This window comes from Chlorella variabilis (genome assembly GCF_000147415.1).
Source record: "Chlorella variabilis unplaced genomic scaffold CHLNCscaffold_11, whole genome shotgun sequence".
NCBI lineage: Eukaryota > Viridiplantae > Chlorophyta > Trebouxiophyceae > Chlorellales > Chlorellaceae > Chlorella > Chlorella variabilis.
In genome coordinates this window covers 998,771-1,014,064 of record NW_005435077.1, presented here as the reverse complement: position 1 = coordinate 1,014,064, position 15,294 = coordinate 998,771, and the positions used below count along the sequence as shown (strand labels likewise).

General features: G+C 65.5%; 4 protein-coding genes across 4 annotated transcripts; 3 read left to right on the top strand and 1 right to left on the bottom strand.

Moving 5' to 3' along the window:
* Nucleotides 1-118: 118 nt before the first annotated feature.
* CHLNCDRAFT_134457 (hypothetical protein) lies at nt 119-2,995 on the bottom strand (the record flags this gene model as incomplete). Its single annotated transcript, XM_005847255.1, has 9 exons — nt 119-186; nt 380-500; nt 644-736; nt 1,690-1,777; nt 1,935-2,020; nt 2,116-2,295; nt 2,417-2,467; nt 2,651-2,785; nt 2,945-2,995. The coding sequence occupies 9 exons, from the start codon at nt 2,993-2,995 to the stop codon at nt 119-121; spliced, it is 873 nt and encodes a 290-aa protein (XP_005847317.1).
* A 558-nt stretch (nt 2,996-3,553) lies between these two features.
* CHLNCDRAFT_134456 (expressed protein) lies at nt 3,554-4,843 on the top strand (the record flags this gene model as incomplete). The annotated part of the gene is made up of 6 exons (XM_005847421.1): nt 3,554-3,607; nt 3,743-3,826; nt 3,979-4,071; nt 4,231-4,314; nt 4,483-4,590; nt 4,781-4,843. The coding sequence occupies 6 exons, from the start codon at nt 3,554-3,556 to the stop codon at nt 4,841-4,843; spliced, it is 486 nt and encodes a 161-aa protein (XP_005847483.1).
* Nucleotides 4,844-5,530: 687 nt separating this feature from the next.
* Nucleotides 5,531-8,829, top strand: CHLNCDRAFT_35636 (hypothetical protein). The gene is made up of 10 exons (XM_005847420.1): nt 5,531-5,614; nt 5,705-5,838; nt 6,046-6,131; nt 6,260-6,314; nt 6,469-6,545; nt 6,729-6,878; nt 7,218-7,289; nt 7,543-7,641; nt 7,905-8,025; nt 8,265-8,829. Exons 1-10 carry the CDS (start codon nt 5,553-5,555, stop codon nt 8,504-8,506), a joined length of 1,098 nt encoding a protein of 365 aa, XP_005847482.1. The 5' UTR covers nt 5,531-5,552; the 3' UTR covers nt 8,507-8,829.
* An 808-nt stretch (nt 8,830-9,637) lies between these two features.
* Nucleotides 9,638-10,865, top strand: CHLNCDRAFT_134453 (hypothetical protein; the record flags this gene model as incomplete). The annotated part of the gene is made up of 4 exons (XM_005847419.1): nt 9,638-9,727; nt 9,947-10,126; nt 10,322-10,449; nt 10,697-10,865. The coding sequence occupies 4 exons, from the start codon at nt 9,638-9,640 to the stop codon at nt 10,863-10,865; spliced, it is 567 nt and encodes a 188-aa protein (XP_005847481.1).
* Nucleotides 10,866-15,294: the final 4,429 nt, after the last annotated feature.

Here is a 15,294-nt window from a genome sequence, read left to right as displayed (position 1 = left end):
TACAGCGCCGCGGGTGGAGCCCTGCATGCCCTCCCACACGCCAACTGCCAGCAAGCGCCTTTCTCATCCTGTAAGCCTCCTCCTACCCTCACACCACCACCAACCCCATCCCTCCCCCTCACTTGTGCATGCCCCGCAGGTCTTCCGGCATCTCCGCGGTCGTGTGGTGCATGCCCTCCAGCAAGTCTGCACGCAATTGGCAGCAGTAGGCACGGTTGCCGCACACCATTGCTGGGAATCTTGGGGCAGACCGCATGCGGCAAATGCAGCACCGCCACCAGCACTGGGAAGAGGCCTGACTCCTGCTGGACATGTGGCTGGATTCCAGTTGGACTCCTGCAGGCACCCAGCCCCAGCCCAGCGCCAGCGCCAGCCTCACCAAAGCATTCGTTGAAGAGGCGGGAGCAGAGGCCCGCAGTCTTGGGGTCAGCCGCCGCCAGCCGCCCCGCAAACGTGCCCTCCTCGTCCCGCCAGCGGGCGTCTATGTCGTCCAGCACATGCTGCATGCATATGCATGGTGGTGAAGCGGGCTGGCTATGCAGGCACTGGCAGCTCTGGCCTTGGAAAGTGAAGGCGCAGCGGTGCGGCGGTTGAGTCGTGATGCAACATGGGCTGCTGTCTGTTGTTTTAAGGAAAGGGTCACCTTGTGGTGCTCCAGGTCTTCCTTGGTGTACAGCCCCTCGCGCTGCAGCTGGTTCAGCCGGCGCTTGAGCACATTGAGCGTGTTCAGCAAACTCTGCAGAGGGAAAGGCGGCTGGCGGCACCGGCAGTCGGCGGCAGTCGGCGGAGGTAGTGTGGAGCTGTTGTTCGCATTCCCTTTCAGCCACGCCCTCCCGGCTGTGTTAAAGCCCAGGCTTAGCACGCAATGGGCGTGTGGCGTAAGGGTGGGCGGAGCCAAGGCTCCAGAGCAGGCAGCCGGCGTGCAGCACCGCTCCAGAGCCGATTCAATCGTGCATGGCGATGCGGTAGCTACGGTTCTAAGGGATCACGCACCCTGGCCCGCAGAACCAGGCGCCGGCTCTCCAGCCTCTTGGGCAGGGCTGTCGAGTCCAGCTCTACACTTCCTTCTGCTTGCGGCACGGTCGACATGTTGTTTGCAATCAAATGGCGGTGTCGCAGCGGCCTCCGAGATCGGCTCCGGCTTGGCCCATGGGCCGCCAGGTCAGAAGGCGCCAACATCGGCAGGGCGCCGAGAGTGTGAGGGCTCATTTCAAGGAAACACATGCTGCCCAACTGATGGTGTGGAATACAGGAATCAGGAGACACCCGCCTCCTTCTCAGCCTCCTGTTAAGCCCGCTGTGCTCCGACATGCATGCCGATGCCAGCACCTATGTTGGGTCTGCACGGCACACACCGCCACGTTGGGTCTACACGGCACGCACCGCCACAAGAGCAAGTGCGCACAGCCGGCACTGGGGAGCCAAACGCTGGAGCATGCCCGCTGCACACACACTTGGGCCGTACTGCGTCTGAGCCTCCGGTTCCAGGTCAACCTGTGGGACCACGCACACCCGGCGAACACATGTGGCAGTCAGTGCGCGGCGGCAGCAGCCTGCCGAGGCCCAGCCCCACTGAGGGTCCCCCCGCCTGGGCCGCAGACACAGCTGTGGAGCCACCAGTCCGCCCCTTGACTGCGCGCTGGTGGTCACCCATACAATATAGGGTCGTGCCAGGCTGGAAAGGCTCACCTGCACCTTGAGGTGCTTTGCCAGACCATCCTCGATGAACTCATGAAGCTCCTCGCCATCCATCTCCCACGTCTTGTCCCGCTGCAGCCTGCTCGCGCGTGCCACATGGCGGCCAGCAAGGGGCAAGCGCAACACGGTGGGTGGAGCTGCACAGGCAGGCCTGGCAGCAGGTAGGCCCAGCACGTGGCAGGTGCAAGGCTGAGGTGGCAGCGCTGGAAGCAGTGGTGCTACCAGTGGTGGCGGACCTGAAGGGCACCTCGCTGTCGGTGCCGTCCGAGCCGTAGAAGTCGTGCAGGTTGCTGTGGACCACCAGCGACTGGCTGCCGGGGTCCTGCGGCGGTGGGCAGGGCGGATCCGGTGGGTCGGCGGCAGTGAGCACCGCTAAGCTCATGGCATGCTGCTGCTGCTGCTCGTGGCGCAGCGCACTCGAGGTTCGGCACCCTGCAGCGACTGGCGGTGCCGCCAGGCGCTCCCGGGTTTCTGAGCAGGGGCAGGGGCTGGTTTCCGGCGGCAGTGGGGGCTCGCCTTGGTGATGGTGATCTTGCCGCCGTCTGGCAGCGACAGCTTCATGGCGTCGTGCTCCAGCTGCACGTCAACCCGCTTGCCCTGCAGGCGAGTAGGCCAAGCCCACAACTGATTGGCAGCACCCTCTGCTGATCAGCACTCTGACCACCTGCTGGCGGCCAGGCAGGCTGCTGTCAGTGACAGCTGAGAAGCAGGAGCCCACCTCTCCCTCAGCCCCGTGCAGTGCGGCCTCCATCTTGCTCCACAGGCCGCCCTGCACCCACCAGGGGAGGGAGGCACGCCGCCCGGTGGCTTTCACAATCCGGTCCACATCACCACGCAGGCCGGCCCATCAGGCAGCAACATCAAGAGAGCTGCACCACCAGCGCACGCCATGGCCTGCCCAGAGCATGCTGATCGCTAGGTCCCACTCAGGTGTTCAGCCCACCCCTCGCACCAGATACAGGTCTGCCACTTTGTCAAACTCCTCTGTGTACTGCGACGGGGTGTCTGGCGGGCGGCTGGAGGGAGCGCGCCCGCTGGACAGTGCCTCCTCCTCGGTTGCCCGCCCCTGGCTGCCGCCGTCATGCACCTGCAGAACATGCAGGGCGGTGGGCTGGCACTGTATCCCGTGTGCATGATGGGCACGAAAGTGCACATAGCTACAGGGGCTGTGCTGAGCAGCGATTGGGCGGGCGGGGCGAGCACTGGAGGGCGCCAGTGCAAGTGGCGACGCCCCGGCCAGCCGCACCGACCGGCCTTGGACGCCCGCCTGTCCTCCCTGGCTCGCCTGGCGCACCATCCTGAGTTCCAGCAGCGCGGCAGCGGATGTGCAGCAGGCGCCTGGGAGTGGAGCGGCCTTCCGGCCTGCACCCAGCAGCAGCGCCCGTCGCAGCATGAATGCTGGAACAGATGCATTTGCAATTCGCGGCCGGCACGATCATTATTGGACCACCGTGTGACCAGAGTGCTGGGCCAGTCAGCACGTTGCCCAATGAGAATGTCTGCTACCTAACTATCACCACACGTCTTTATTTTTCGAAGATTGGACGACGCATTCGCTATAAGAACCACATTGCGCGAATTTCGACCACGCACGTCAGGAACACGGCACGTCAACTTGGTGCAGCTTTCGGAAACCCACAGTGAGCCTCAAACCCAGTGCAGGATGGGTGCATCGGCGCCCTTGCAGGCCTGCAGCGGGTTTTCCGCAGGCGCCGACGTTGAAACATGGAGCTGGCGCCTCCTGCCTGCCCGGGCGGGCCCGCTCATCGGCTGCCCGCGGCCCGTCAGCCCTCCACACTCTGCCACAGCGTCCTGAGCTCCTCCGACTCTGCGCCTGCCTTTCCCCTGCAGAATCATGACCATGGGCGTCGGCGATGAGCGCCGCACCGTGCAGACCGACACGCCAGAGGTGGCCGCCATTGCTCCCCGGGCCTCTCAACCACGGCAAACTGCCTCCACTCCCAGCCCTGTCCAGTGCCCTCTCTTTGGCGCAGCCTCGTACTTTACTCCCCCATGCGTGCTCTCTACCTGCCTTTCTGTGCAGGTGCGGGCCGCTCTGGAGCACCTGCACGACCCAGCGGTGCACGACCATCTGGAGAAGCACTTGGACGCCGTCTCGGCGGCACAGGTGAGCCACCGCTGTCTGCAATGCCATCCAACCATCCCGTTGCACCAAGAGCAGCCTGCTGCTGTCTATATGTCAGCTACAAGGAAGCCCCAAGGTAACGGCTCAGCGGGCCTCACCTGTTTGTTTGGTGCCGGGATTCACTCTGCTCGCAGGGAGGCCGCTGGCTGGAGAGCAGCACCGTGGAGCACGAGGGCTCCCATGGCTACGGCAGCCACAGCCACCGCCCGCAGACGGACAGCGCCGAGGTGTGTAAGCTGGAAGACGCAATGCAGGGCACCGGCGACTTTGGGCACGTGCTGTGGGCCACTGCCCTGTGTGCTCCCGTGCCTGCCCACATGCTATCATCGAGTGATGCTCCTTGTCATGCTCCCCAATGGCCGGCTGCCTGGGCCGTCTGGGTGCAGGTGAAGGCAGCACTGGCCGGGCGCGCCTCCCCAGAGTGGCGGGAGGCGGATGAGAAGCTGCGGGAGGCCCGCGCCACCGTGCAGGTGACCTTGTGCTCGAGTGGTGGAGCCTGAGGCTGCCTGCAGGGGCGCCTGCTCTGCGACCTGGCAAGCTGGTCAAGGAGCTTCCATTGATGGTTGCCAAAGTTAGCCCCCCTCGGGTCGCTGCTGCCGCGGGGAGATTGTAACTTGAGGGCCGCCTCCTGCTGGCAGGGCGGGAGGTGGATGGACGAGGGCAACATGCCGCGCAACCGGCCCACCCAGATTGACCAGCCCGAGGTGAAGGCGGCGCTGGCTGCTGCCCAGGACCCTGAGGCCAAGGTGGGGAGGCTGTGGGGCCGCCTTCCAGCAGCGAGCTGGAAGGTGCCGCAGCAGCGCTTGCATGACTAGCTGGCGGCATGTGAGGGAGCACGGCAGCAGCCAGCCGCTGTGCATCGGCAGTGCTGATGCATAGCTGCAGCGATGGCGGAAGCCCTTGCGTAATGCCACGCATGCCGCCTGTGTGCCACAGAAGGAGGTGGAGAGGAAGCGGGCGGCGCGCGCCGCGACCCAGGGCGGGCGCTGGCTCGACTGAGCGGGGTGCTCGCACTTGCTGCTGACGTGACCCAACCTTGCGCGCGGAGTGCCCCTCATATGGGCAGCAGCAGCATGGAAGCCTGCCCCCTGACCGTGGCACTCACCCCTCGGGAGGCGGCATGTTTGGACCGGCACCGATTTTGTGAAGTGACGGCTCCAGAGAGCGGGTGCGTGCACCAAGCACCTCCCACGATTTTAGTGGCGACCGCTCTGCATTGCATTTGAGTACCAGACGGGGCCCATGATAACACCCTGCTTCCATCACACATTGCATCATCCTGGGCCAACTCCTTTGTGACAACATGCTTTAGATGTGCCGCCTTGAATTCGTCACTTTATCCATTGAACGTATCCTACATGCAAGACAGATCACCGGCGTTGCGTGTCTGTGTGCAGTACAACGCACAGTTGCTGCAGCAGGCAGCTGTGGCGTAGGCGAAAACAAGGGTTCTGCTGGCCCAGCGCGCTCCCTGCACATGTTTGATCTCAATACACTGCAGCCCATGTCTATACGTAATGTCTGATCCAAGCATGCATGAAGACGAAGCAGCCAGGCAGCCTTCAATTGAAGCACTTGGCGGCGGCGCCAGCTGGGCGGCGGCGATCAGGGTCCTGCGCCAGCCCCTGCACGACAACGGGTCCTGCACGCGAGCCGCGGCTTTACTGATCTGCCTTTGTGTGTGAGATCAGGGGAGATTAGTGCAGACATGAGTGCCCTGGCCATAGCCCCATCGGCGTGCATTCCTCGCGGCAGCACCGCGCCGAGTAGGTAGGGGCCAGCTGAGAAATTGCCATGGGCTCTGCAAGCTGCGCAGCGCCCGGAGCCTGACCGGCCGCCCAGCCGCTGCCGCTGCCGCAGGCGCCCTGCCGCCGCCGCTGCCGTCCGTCTTTCGGCGTTCCGCCCCGTGCGCCCCGCTCGTGGCCCGCTGCGCGTGCGCTCCCAGGCGGCAGCCACCGCCACTGTGGACGTCAAGGAGCTGAACGCCAAGTATGGTGAGCAGCAGGTTAAGCAATATGGCAGGGCTGCCACGTTGCTGGGGCATCTCCCACCGCTGCTGGCCTTGCAGCCCGTCACCCTCTCCACCCATGCACAGCGCTGAAACCAGGCCTTGCCTTTCCCACCGCGCGCACACGCATACAGCTGACACCTGCCACCACCTGTGTCACCACACACTCACCTCACCGCGCATGCCGACGCAGGCAAGGGCAGCGCTGTGGAGGTGAAGGAGGGGCGTGGCGGCCTGCCCACGGTGTTCCTCAAGTCGGCTGCGGGCGCCACTGCTGAGGTGGGCAGGCATGATGGGCTGAGCTGAGCAATCACTCGTGACTGCGTCTCTGCGTCGCTGCGTAGCCACCCTGCTGCCGCGCCTGCCACACCCTGCACGCTGCCCCTGCTCGCCGTCGCTGCCCGTAGATCGCCTTGTTTGGCGGCTGTGTGACCTCCTGGAAGACGGCTGCTGGCCAGGAGGGTGAGCTGTGTTTGCAGGCAACGCCTCCGACTCCTGCTCGACTGCCGTGGCAGCCCCCGTTGCCTGCTTGAGCACTGCCGGCAGACGCCACCACTCGGCCCTCCCTCCCTCTCTTCCTCTTTCCCTGCTGCCAACCTTTGCCTGTCTCATGCAGTGCTCTACATCCGTCCCGATGCTGTGTTCGACAAGAGCAAGCCAATCTCGGGCGGCATCCCGCACTGCTTCCCGCAGGCGCGCCGCCCGCTGCCGCGCCACCTGCCCCGCGCGCTGCCGCCACGCGCTGCTCGCCCTGCCCCGCGCTGACGGCTGCGGCCCAACCACTGCTGCCCCATCGCCGTCAACCACCCTCGACACACACCACACAAGGCCACACACGCACACAAGTGCGCACCTCCCCTCCCTTTTGTTTTGCAGTTTGGCCCCGGCGCCATGCAGGTCCACGGCTTTGCCCGCAACGCCGACTGGGCTGTGGGCGGCGCTTCTGGCGACGCCGCTAAGCCCGCCGTCACCCTGGTGCTCAAGGACAGCGACTACACTCGCGCCATGTGGCCCCACGCCTTCAAGGTGCGCCCCCGCGGCCCCGCGGCCGGTCGGCCCTGCCGCCGCCACGCCTGGCCGGCTGCCGCCGCGGCTGGTTGGCCTTCGCTGCGGCTGGCGCTGTCCAGCTTCCCGCGGCTGGCGCTGTGCAGCTGCCGTCGCGGCCGACCGCCGCCGCCGTTGCCGCGGCGGCGGGCCTGCCGGCGGGTGCCTGGCGCTCCTGGGGGCACCCGCCGCCTGGTGTGAGCAGCAACCTGTGCCGGGCAGCCCGCCAGGCATGGCATTCCCTGGCTCTTGCTGCTGCCCACAACCCTGCTGCTCCCAACACACACACACACACACACACACACACATGCTTGCCTGCAGGCTGAGTACACTGTGGTGCTGGATGGCGAGGTGCTGCGCACCCGCCTGGCCGTGACCAACACAGACGACAAGGTGGGTGGGCGGGCGCTCCGGGCTGGAGCGGGCGCTGGGAGCAGGGCCAACAGCTGGAAGGGGCTGGGCTGGCTGCGGGCCGGCAGCTCAGCCTGTGCATGGGGCATCCCTACCGGGCAGCTTGCTCTGGGTCCCGTTTCTTGCCCAGTTCCCACGCTGACGACGTTCCCCTGAGCCCGCGGCCTTGTTTGTCGCCGCTCCTGCTCCTCTCCTCACTCTGCCCGGTGTGTTCCCCGCCCCGCCTCCCCCGCAGCCGCTGGAGTTCACCGCCTCCCTGCACAGCTACTTTGGCGTGGCCGACGTGGAGACGGCCAACGTGCGGGGCCTGCAGGGCCTGGAATACCTGGACAGGGTGAGCTGGCCCCCGCTTGGCCCACCTCCACATGGGCGCTTGGTTCAGGGGCTGGGGGCAGGCAGCAGGCAGGCAGGTGCTGGGGGTGCCTGCCTGGTGCCTCAACAGCTCCTGCCGCCCGCTCCGCCTCCTGCTCTCTGCCACCCCGAGCCCCGCCACATTCCAGCATCCGCTGTCCCCACCCACACTGCCCCACGCCACACTGCCACACACCTACACTGCCCCACGCCCACACACCCGCGCCCCGCCCACCCGCCCTGCAGGTGCGCGACTCCACCCACCCCAGTGTGCACCAGGAGCTGCGCGAGCTGGCCACCTTCCGCGGCCCAGTGGACGCCGTGTACAAGGCCGCCCCCGCCAAGGTCCTGCTCGACAACGGCTCGGGTGCGCCGGCCCCCGCGCGCCGCTGCGGGCAGTGCCGTGGCGAGGCCTGCACGGCTGCGCGCCGGCCTTGCTGTGTGCGTGCGTGCTTGCTGGCTTGAGGGCAGCAGCAGCTTGGGTGGGGATGGCTTGCCGCGCTCCGGCGATCCCTGCGCTGGCGCTGCCCCAGCTCACTCCCTACTCGCCCGCCACCTGCCCCTCCCCCTCCCTCCCACCACCGCCGCCGCCGCCACTGCCCACAGGTGACGTGTCCATCGCCAGCGTGAACTGGCCCGAGGTGGTGGTGTGGACGCCCTGGACGGCCATGGAGGCCTGCTACAAGGAGTTTGTGTGCGTGGAGAATGCGCTGGCCACGTCCCCCGCCAAGCTGGCGCCCGGCGCCGAGTGGGTTGCCACTACCGCCATGGCCTTCTCCCGCGACCCGCTGGACGAGTTCTGCGCCTCCAACCCCGAGGACCTCGAGTGCCTGGTGTACGACGACTGAGGCGTGAAGCCGGGCTGCTGGGCGCCGGCCTGGCCGTCGCCCGGCGCCACCATGCCGCCGCTGGTGGGCCACCACGACTGAGGGCCGCGCTGGCGGCGTCCGGGGCGCGCGCTTATTGCCGGCGTCCGGGGCCTGCGGCTATGTAGCCCCTCTCGGGCACCCAAACGAAACCCAGAACAATTCTTTGGAGATGGAGACGGCTGTGGCGCGCGGCGCCAGTCGTGGGCAGCGCAGCCATTGTGCGCATCTCATCTCAACTGCGGCTTCTTTTTGTGAGTTTGTGAGTACTAGTAATTTCCGGGCCGTGTAAACGCACGCATTTCTTGGTCGGCGGGGCTCGTCGAGCGGCAATGGCGGCGGCGGCGGCAGCTCCCGACCTGCCGCGGAGGCCCTTGCAGCGCCTTAACGCTGTTGGATACATCCACAGCAGGCGATCCAGGGCTCTGTGGGCCCCTTTCAAGCCCCTTCAGCCAGCCCAGCGTGGTACAATTGCAGGACATGATGGCTGGATGAGGCGCCAGGCGCCCTGCCAGCAACGCCCATTCACATTTGCACGAGAAGGCGGGTCCCTGGACGATCGGGCTCGACACTATCCCCAAGGCGACCATGGCTTGCACCCGCCCCAGCCGCATTGCTGCGGTCTCTGCCCACGGTAATTCGATGTTGCATGCCTGATGCAATGCAGCGGTGGCTCTCGATCGCGGTTGCGGCCAGCCCTGACATGCCGGGGCTGAATCTCACAATGCGGGCAGCCCAGGCAGGTGCTGGTGTTCGCACCCAGTAGCTCCGGGTCGATCTTCAGCTATCTGTGCATGCTGCAGGGCAGCGCACGGTGGCCCTGCGCCCCGCCCTCAGCGGAGCGTTCCGGGCGGCGGCGCCTAGGCGGCCAGCACGCCCATGCCGGCAGCTCGCAGGCGGGTGTGCTTCTACCTTCTGCCTTCTGCGCGCTGCTGCTAAACGCGGCCAGGCTCGTGCTGCTTGCTGCTCGCTTCAGTCTGGTATCGCACTCGTGCCAGCTCACGCATGACAGCCCCTTGCGCCTCAGCCTGCCTCAGCCTGCCGCTGCCGCTGCTGCCGCTGATGTGCCGGGCCTGGCTGCCGCGCGACCGCTGTGCAGTGTCTGCTAGCGCCATGATTGCGGAGTGGACGGATGAGGAGTTCACTGCCGAGACGCTCGCTTCGTTCCCAGACAAGGCCATTGCCACGGTGGAGGAGGCGCGGGTGGGTGGCTCACCGCACAGCATGCATGCACACAGCAGGAACAGATGAGGCTTTCTGGGGACTCCAAGCAGGACCATCCGGCTGCAGCGGGGTGGTCCGCCTCCCAGCCGGAGCATCCTGTAGAGTGTGGTAGCTGCACCACACTCTCGTCGTCGACGCTGCCTCCCATCGCTGCCTGCCAACCCGCGCCCGCCATCCGCCCGCTCCCCTCCCCCGCAGTGCCTGATCGAGCGGGGCGACTACACATACCTGGATGTGCGGCCAGCGCTGGAGCTGGACGCGGTGGGCAAGTTCAAGGGGTGCGTCAACATCCCCGTTGTGAATGCCACCTGGAAGTGGGATGCGGAGCAGGGCAAGAAGGTGGCGGAGAAGGAGGACAACCTGGACTTCATCGCGCAGGTGTGTGGGGGGGGCAGGGGTGTGTGGGGTGGGGAGGGGCAGCGCTGTATGGGCGTAGGAACAGCAGCGGGGGTGGAGTTGGGGCATGCGGGGTGCATGCAGGGCGGAGGAGGATCGGCGGCGGGCTGCTGGTGGGCGGCTGCGGGTGGGCAGACCAGCGTGTGAGCCCCTGTGCGAGCCCCACCCTGCGTCCAGATCGAGAAGCGGTTCCCCGACAAGGATGCGGGCCTGGTCGTCGGCTGCTCCGATGGCCGCACGTACTCCATCGATGCGCTGGAGCTGCTGGATGAGGCGGGCTACTGGAACCTGGTCGGGCTCAAGGGGTGAGCCCAGGGCGGCTGCTGCCTGCCGTCGGCGGCTTTCGGTGGCCAGGGGAGCGCCAGGGAGGGCAGGGCGGCTTGTTCGGCGGCTGGGAGCAGCAGCGCAGGGCGCCGCGGGCTGGCGCGGCTGTGCGCGGGGCCGCCCTGCCCCTGTGCTCCCCTGCCGCCCTACCCCGCTCAACCCCGCCATTCCTCACTCCCGCCCGCCTGCCCTTGTCCCCTGCCCGCCATGCCCGCCTTGCTTGTGCAGCGGCTTCAACTCCTGGTTCCGCGTCTTTGACAACAAGGGCAACAGGCGGCGCACGGGCGAGTACGCTGAGGAGTACAGCCACGACGGCGACTCCTGCGGCATCCACTCCTCGGGCGCCGGCTTCGACAAGGTGGACAAGGTCGACCGCTGGGTGCCGCCCACCTTTTGAGCTCCGCCCTGCCTGCCGAGCTAGTGGCCGACGCCGAGGCCGCTCCTTGTTGAAAGTTCAGCTTGAAGAGATTCAGACTGGACCTGCGGGCAAGGGAGGGCCCACTTTCAACACTCCTGCCACGGCCAAGGCACCCGATTGCCTGCCCAAATGTGCCCAGTCTACAGTCTACTACTAACGTGTTGTGTGTCTGCGACCGCGGCGCCCGCCACCCCAGCGCCGGGTCTGGTCCGAGGAGCTCTGTGTGCGGAGGCGGTGCGAGCGGGTGGTTGTCCGCCCCGCCCGGCGAGCTCCCCTTGTCCCGCTTTCCCTGAATACTGCATTCGTAGCCCGTAGCCCTGGATGCTTTGACGCGCCCCCCGCCTGCGATGCACCCAGCTGGCTGGCGGGCAGCCGCAACCACCTCGGCGGGCCCCGCCGTCCTCATTTTTCTGCCGTTTGCCGCCCATTCTGCCTCCACCCTCCCTGCCTCTGTCCCCTCCCAGCAACTCAACCTCCCGACTCAAACAATCGATTCTTTAAGTTTAGTTTCATGTCATGCAACTACTTGACTCGCTGCTGCTGTGAAGAACACAACGCAGCAAAAGCCGTGAGGGATGGCGGCGGCGGTGGCAGGTGCGCCGTCCACCAGGCGCCGGCGGGGAACCCCTTGTCCAGCTGCGCACCCCTGGAAACCCCACTTACGCTGCCAGCTTCCGGGCTCTGGAGGCGTGTTGACGTGAAGAGGCGCCGCGCCACATGGCGCGCGCAGCAGCCATTAGGTGAGACCTGCGTACCCAATTGAAATTGACGCGCCGCTCACATTTATGCTCAGCCATCACATTGAGCTATCGCCACCACTTCCCGTTCTCCCACATACCCACGCCGCCTCCGGTCATACCCTTCGACGCTCACAATGGCCTCCGCGATGGAGCTCCCGAACGGTGAGGAGGGTGGCAGGGACTTTGGTGAAGCGGCTCCGTAGGCGAAAGCTCGCCAGCGGGCCCGGCCAGGCTGGGTCCAGGGTGCCGCTCTCGTGGGCGGAAACCGGCGCAAGGCGGCCGAAGGGCGCACGCGTTGTTGTACCCGACTGCCGCCCCAACAGCTTCAGCCCGCAGGATGCCAGGAGGCATTCATTGCAGCACAGAGGGCAGCCCCATGTTACAAGTCCTGTCGCTGGCTGCGCTGCCCTGTCCCTGGCAAGCAGCCAAGCCACCAACCACCAACAGCCCGCCCTGCCCCCTGCAGTCGCCTCTGGCATCCACCACTGCCTGGACCGCTCCGAGTCACTGCAGGAGCTGTGCATGGGCGTCAGCCTGCCGCTGCCGCAGGAGCAGCAGGTGGACCGCCCAGGGGTCGTGGACAAGCAGCGCATTGCCTTTGAGCGTGCAAACACCGACTGCCTGGCCGAGATTATGATGGGCACGCCGGAGCACGAGGGCTGAGCGAGGACTGAGCCGCGGCCAGCAGGCTGTGGCCAGTGCCCCTCCACCAGCCCAGAGACCTGTGCATCTTCCAAGAACCCAGTTATAACGCTCCATGACTGAACAGGAAACGCAGCCAGGCCTTACCAGTCCCCCCAACGCAACTTGCTGCCGCACCGTTGGCGTGTTCGGATTTGCGTCCTCCCCGTGATACTCAGTACTACATTTTGTCCATTACCCCCTAGATACTGCAATTTTGCTGCCCATTCTTTGCCAAGGCGATGCTGGCACGCTGTGCCAGGCCGCGATGGCCCCCGCGATGCCGTAGGTACCATGCCGCCTCTTGTAAGGTCCTCCTGAAAGCCTCCTTCTGGCAGAGACTGACCGCAGTTGCTTCTTGCAGCCAGCGAGGCGAAGAGAGAGAGCAGGTCATTCAAGCGCTAGACATGGAAGCAGGGGCAGGAAAAAGACAGCAAACAGGCAGGAATGGGGCAGCAGGCGGTCATACGCAGGCGGCCGTCCTATGCATGTGAGCAGGAAGAATGGAGGGGCGCTGACGAATGCATTGGGTGCTAAGGGTTGAATAGGTGTACATGGGTGCAAGTGCAGAATTCTAGGCTGTTTCTCGATGGTGGCCACTATAGCCGAAAACGTGCAACACAAACGCAGAGTAGTGTTTGAATGCAGATGGGTGCTGGGGTACACGGGGCCCTCCTAACAGCCACAGTGAGATGGCCTGCCCAGGTGGCCTGGCAGCTGCCAGGCTGCCTGCCACGCGCTAGCCTGGGCCAGCCACACGGTGTGCAGCCCACAGCTCAGGATGCCGCCGCCGCCGCCAGCTTGGCGCGCACCACCCCCTCGCTGCCCTCCTCTTCCCCGCCACTGGCAGCAGCCAGCACCGCCACAGGCGTGGCGTGGTGGGCACGCCCTGTGCCCACCGGCAGTAGCCCTTGGTCGGTTTCACTGCTCGGAGTGCAGCAGTCCTCGGCATCAGAGGCATCGGCCTCGCCGGGGGAGCAGATGGTCAGCATCTCCAGGCTGGGAGGGGTGAGCGGGGCTGCGGTGCCGCCGCTGTCCTCCATCATCAACTTCCTCTTCAGCGAGACATCCACTGCACGCGGCGCAGCGGGGGCGAGGGGCAGGTAGCCAAGCAGCGCACAGGTCGGCAGTGGGTGCAAGTAGGGGCTCGAGCCGTGCGCCCCGGCGCAGCAGCCGCCGCAGCAGCGGCTTGGGGGACGCTGCGGCATGCTTCAGGCCCGCCCCGGCAGCCATGCGTCGCTCGCTCACCCTGGATCAGGGCCGTGGTGTTGGACACCACGGTGCTGAAGCCCTTCAGCTCCTCCAGCTCCTCAGGCAGCAGGCCGCAGGGCAGCAGGCAGCGGGCGGAGCGGCACTCGTGCAGGCGGGCGCTCAGGTCGGCCCTGGACCGCTTCAGGCCCTCCGGACTGTCGAAAAACATGTCTTCATCTTCCTCGCAGCTCCCCATCATAATGAACGCAACCTGCGGTTAAAAGGCACCAAGGCAAGCAGCATGTAGTTGGCACCCTAAAAGCCTGCGCCAGCATGTGCGCTGGCGCCACCGCGCCACCCTGCCTAGGCGGGCCTCGTTCCGCCCCTCGCCGCGCTCAACGCCTTTAGACGGCAACACATGTCTGCCTGCTGCATTGCCGAGGCTGGGCGGCAGCGCGTCACAGGCAGACGCTCACCTTGGTTGGAGAACAGCGGCGCGGTGCTCCTAGAGGAAGGCAATAAAAACTCCTTGATCAGAGGCCTCACAATAAATGAATCGAGCTGGTGAAAACTGAACAGGTCACGGTGGTCACGATGACGTAGGCAACTCCCTGGAAGTCAGAAAGAATGAAATCCAATGCCCAGGCAACGTGAATCACGTACTGATGGCAGCTTGCTGATGTCAACATGCCCCACGGCAGTGATAAGCTGCAGCAGGCGCTGAAAGTCAGTGGTGGTGCCGCGGCCCGCCAGCGCCGCCACTTGTGGTGCAAAAAGGCGGCGCGGGTCCAGAAGGTTCCGGCCGGCCTGTTTTGTCTTTGTGTGAGAGCGGGGAGCCTCGTGAGAGCGCTGGGGTGACTGCCGAGCGCTGGTCGCAGCGGCAGGATCCTTCTCCTTCGGGCGGGGCTGGGGCGGCGGGCGCCTGTTATTACACAGGGGCACTCCAGCACAAAGGGAGAGAAAAGATGATCTTGTCAGGGCATCGAGGCTCCTTATATAGTCTGGCTGCTAGCCAGCTGTCGGCAAAAAACCGAACGGGCGAGGGAAAATCTGTGACAGGTGGGTGAAAAGTCAGTCTGCTGATATGAAAATATCAGGCTGTTTGAATATCCGCGGGCGCGCTTTGATTGATTCGATCGTTCGAAAAAGTAAAATTTGTGGGTTGGGAATTGGGAATTGGGGTGGCAGGGGAGCTGTTCTGCTGTCACAGCTGTGGTTCCCCCCACCAAACGAAGCTGGTGCCCTCACCAGCAATGCACTTAGCGGCGGCGGCGAATGGCTCAGTGCCGCTAGCATCGCCACCTCTTGCAGCCGCTTGTACCTCTGCCTCACCCTCATCACTCGTCAGCATCCTCTGCCAGGTAGGCCCGAGCCACAGAGGGCCTCGCGGTAGCCTCCCAGGTGTTGGCGGGGCGGTCGTCGGGCTGGCTGTCAGCAGCCAGGTAGAGGCGCAGGTCGTGGACCAGCAAACTCAACTGCTCAAGCTTCCGGGTGATTGAGTCGACTGGATCATTGGTGCTGTTACGTAGCACCTTGGCAGGTGTGGCAGTTGGAAGGATAGGTGTGGCGGGGGCCTCCTTGCCCCACGCGGACGGGTGCCCGCTGACGGCGGCAGCAACTCCGCCAAGGAACGTGTCCTCAAAATACTCCCCTTCGGCCACTGCTGCTTCAAAGGTCTCAGGACGGCGAGTCTTCACAAAGCTCTGCACGTCCTCTCTCAGACCACTCATGAAGAAGTGCCGCAAGGTGGACTGTAGATTGGGGTCCTGGGAGTGCCGCACGAGGTGCACAGCGCG

What these genes read in the sequence shown, in the direction of transcription:
- CHLNCDRAFT_35636 (XM_005847420.1), top strand. Translation starts at nt 5,553, where the DNA reads ATGAGTGCCCTGGCCATAGCCCCATCGGCGTGCATTCCTCGCGGCAGC. An exon ending in GGCAGCACCGCGCCGAGTAG is followed by an intron (nt 5,615 to 5,704) that starts GTAGGGGCCAGC and finishes CCGCTGCCGCAG; the next exon opens with GCGCCCTGCCGCCGCCGCTG. An exon ending in GCCTGGAATACCTGGACAGG is followed by an intron (nt 7,642 to 7,904) that starts GTGAGCTGGCCC and finishes CCCGCCCTGCAG; the next exon opens with GTGCGCGACTCCACCCACCC.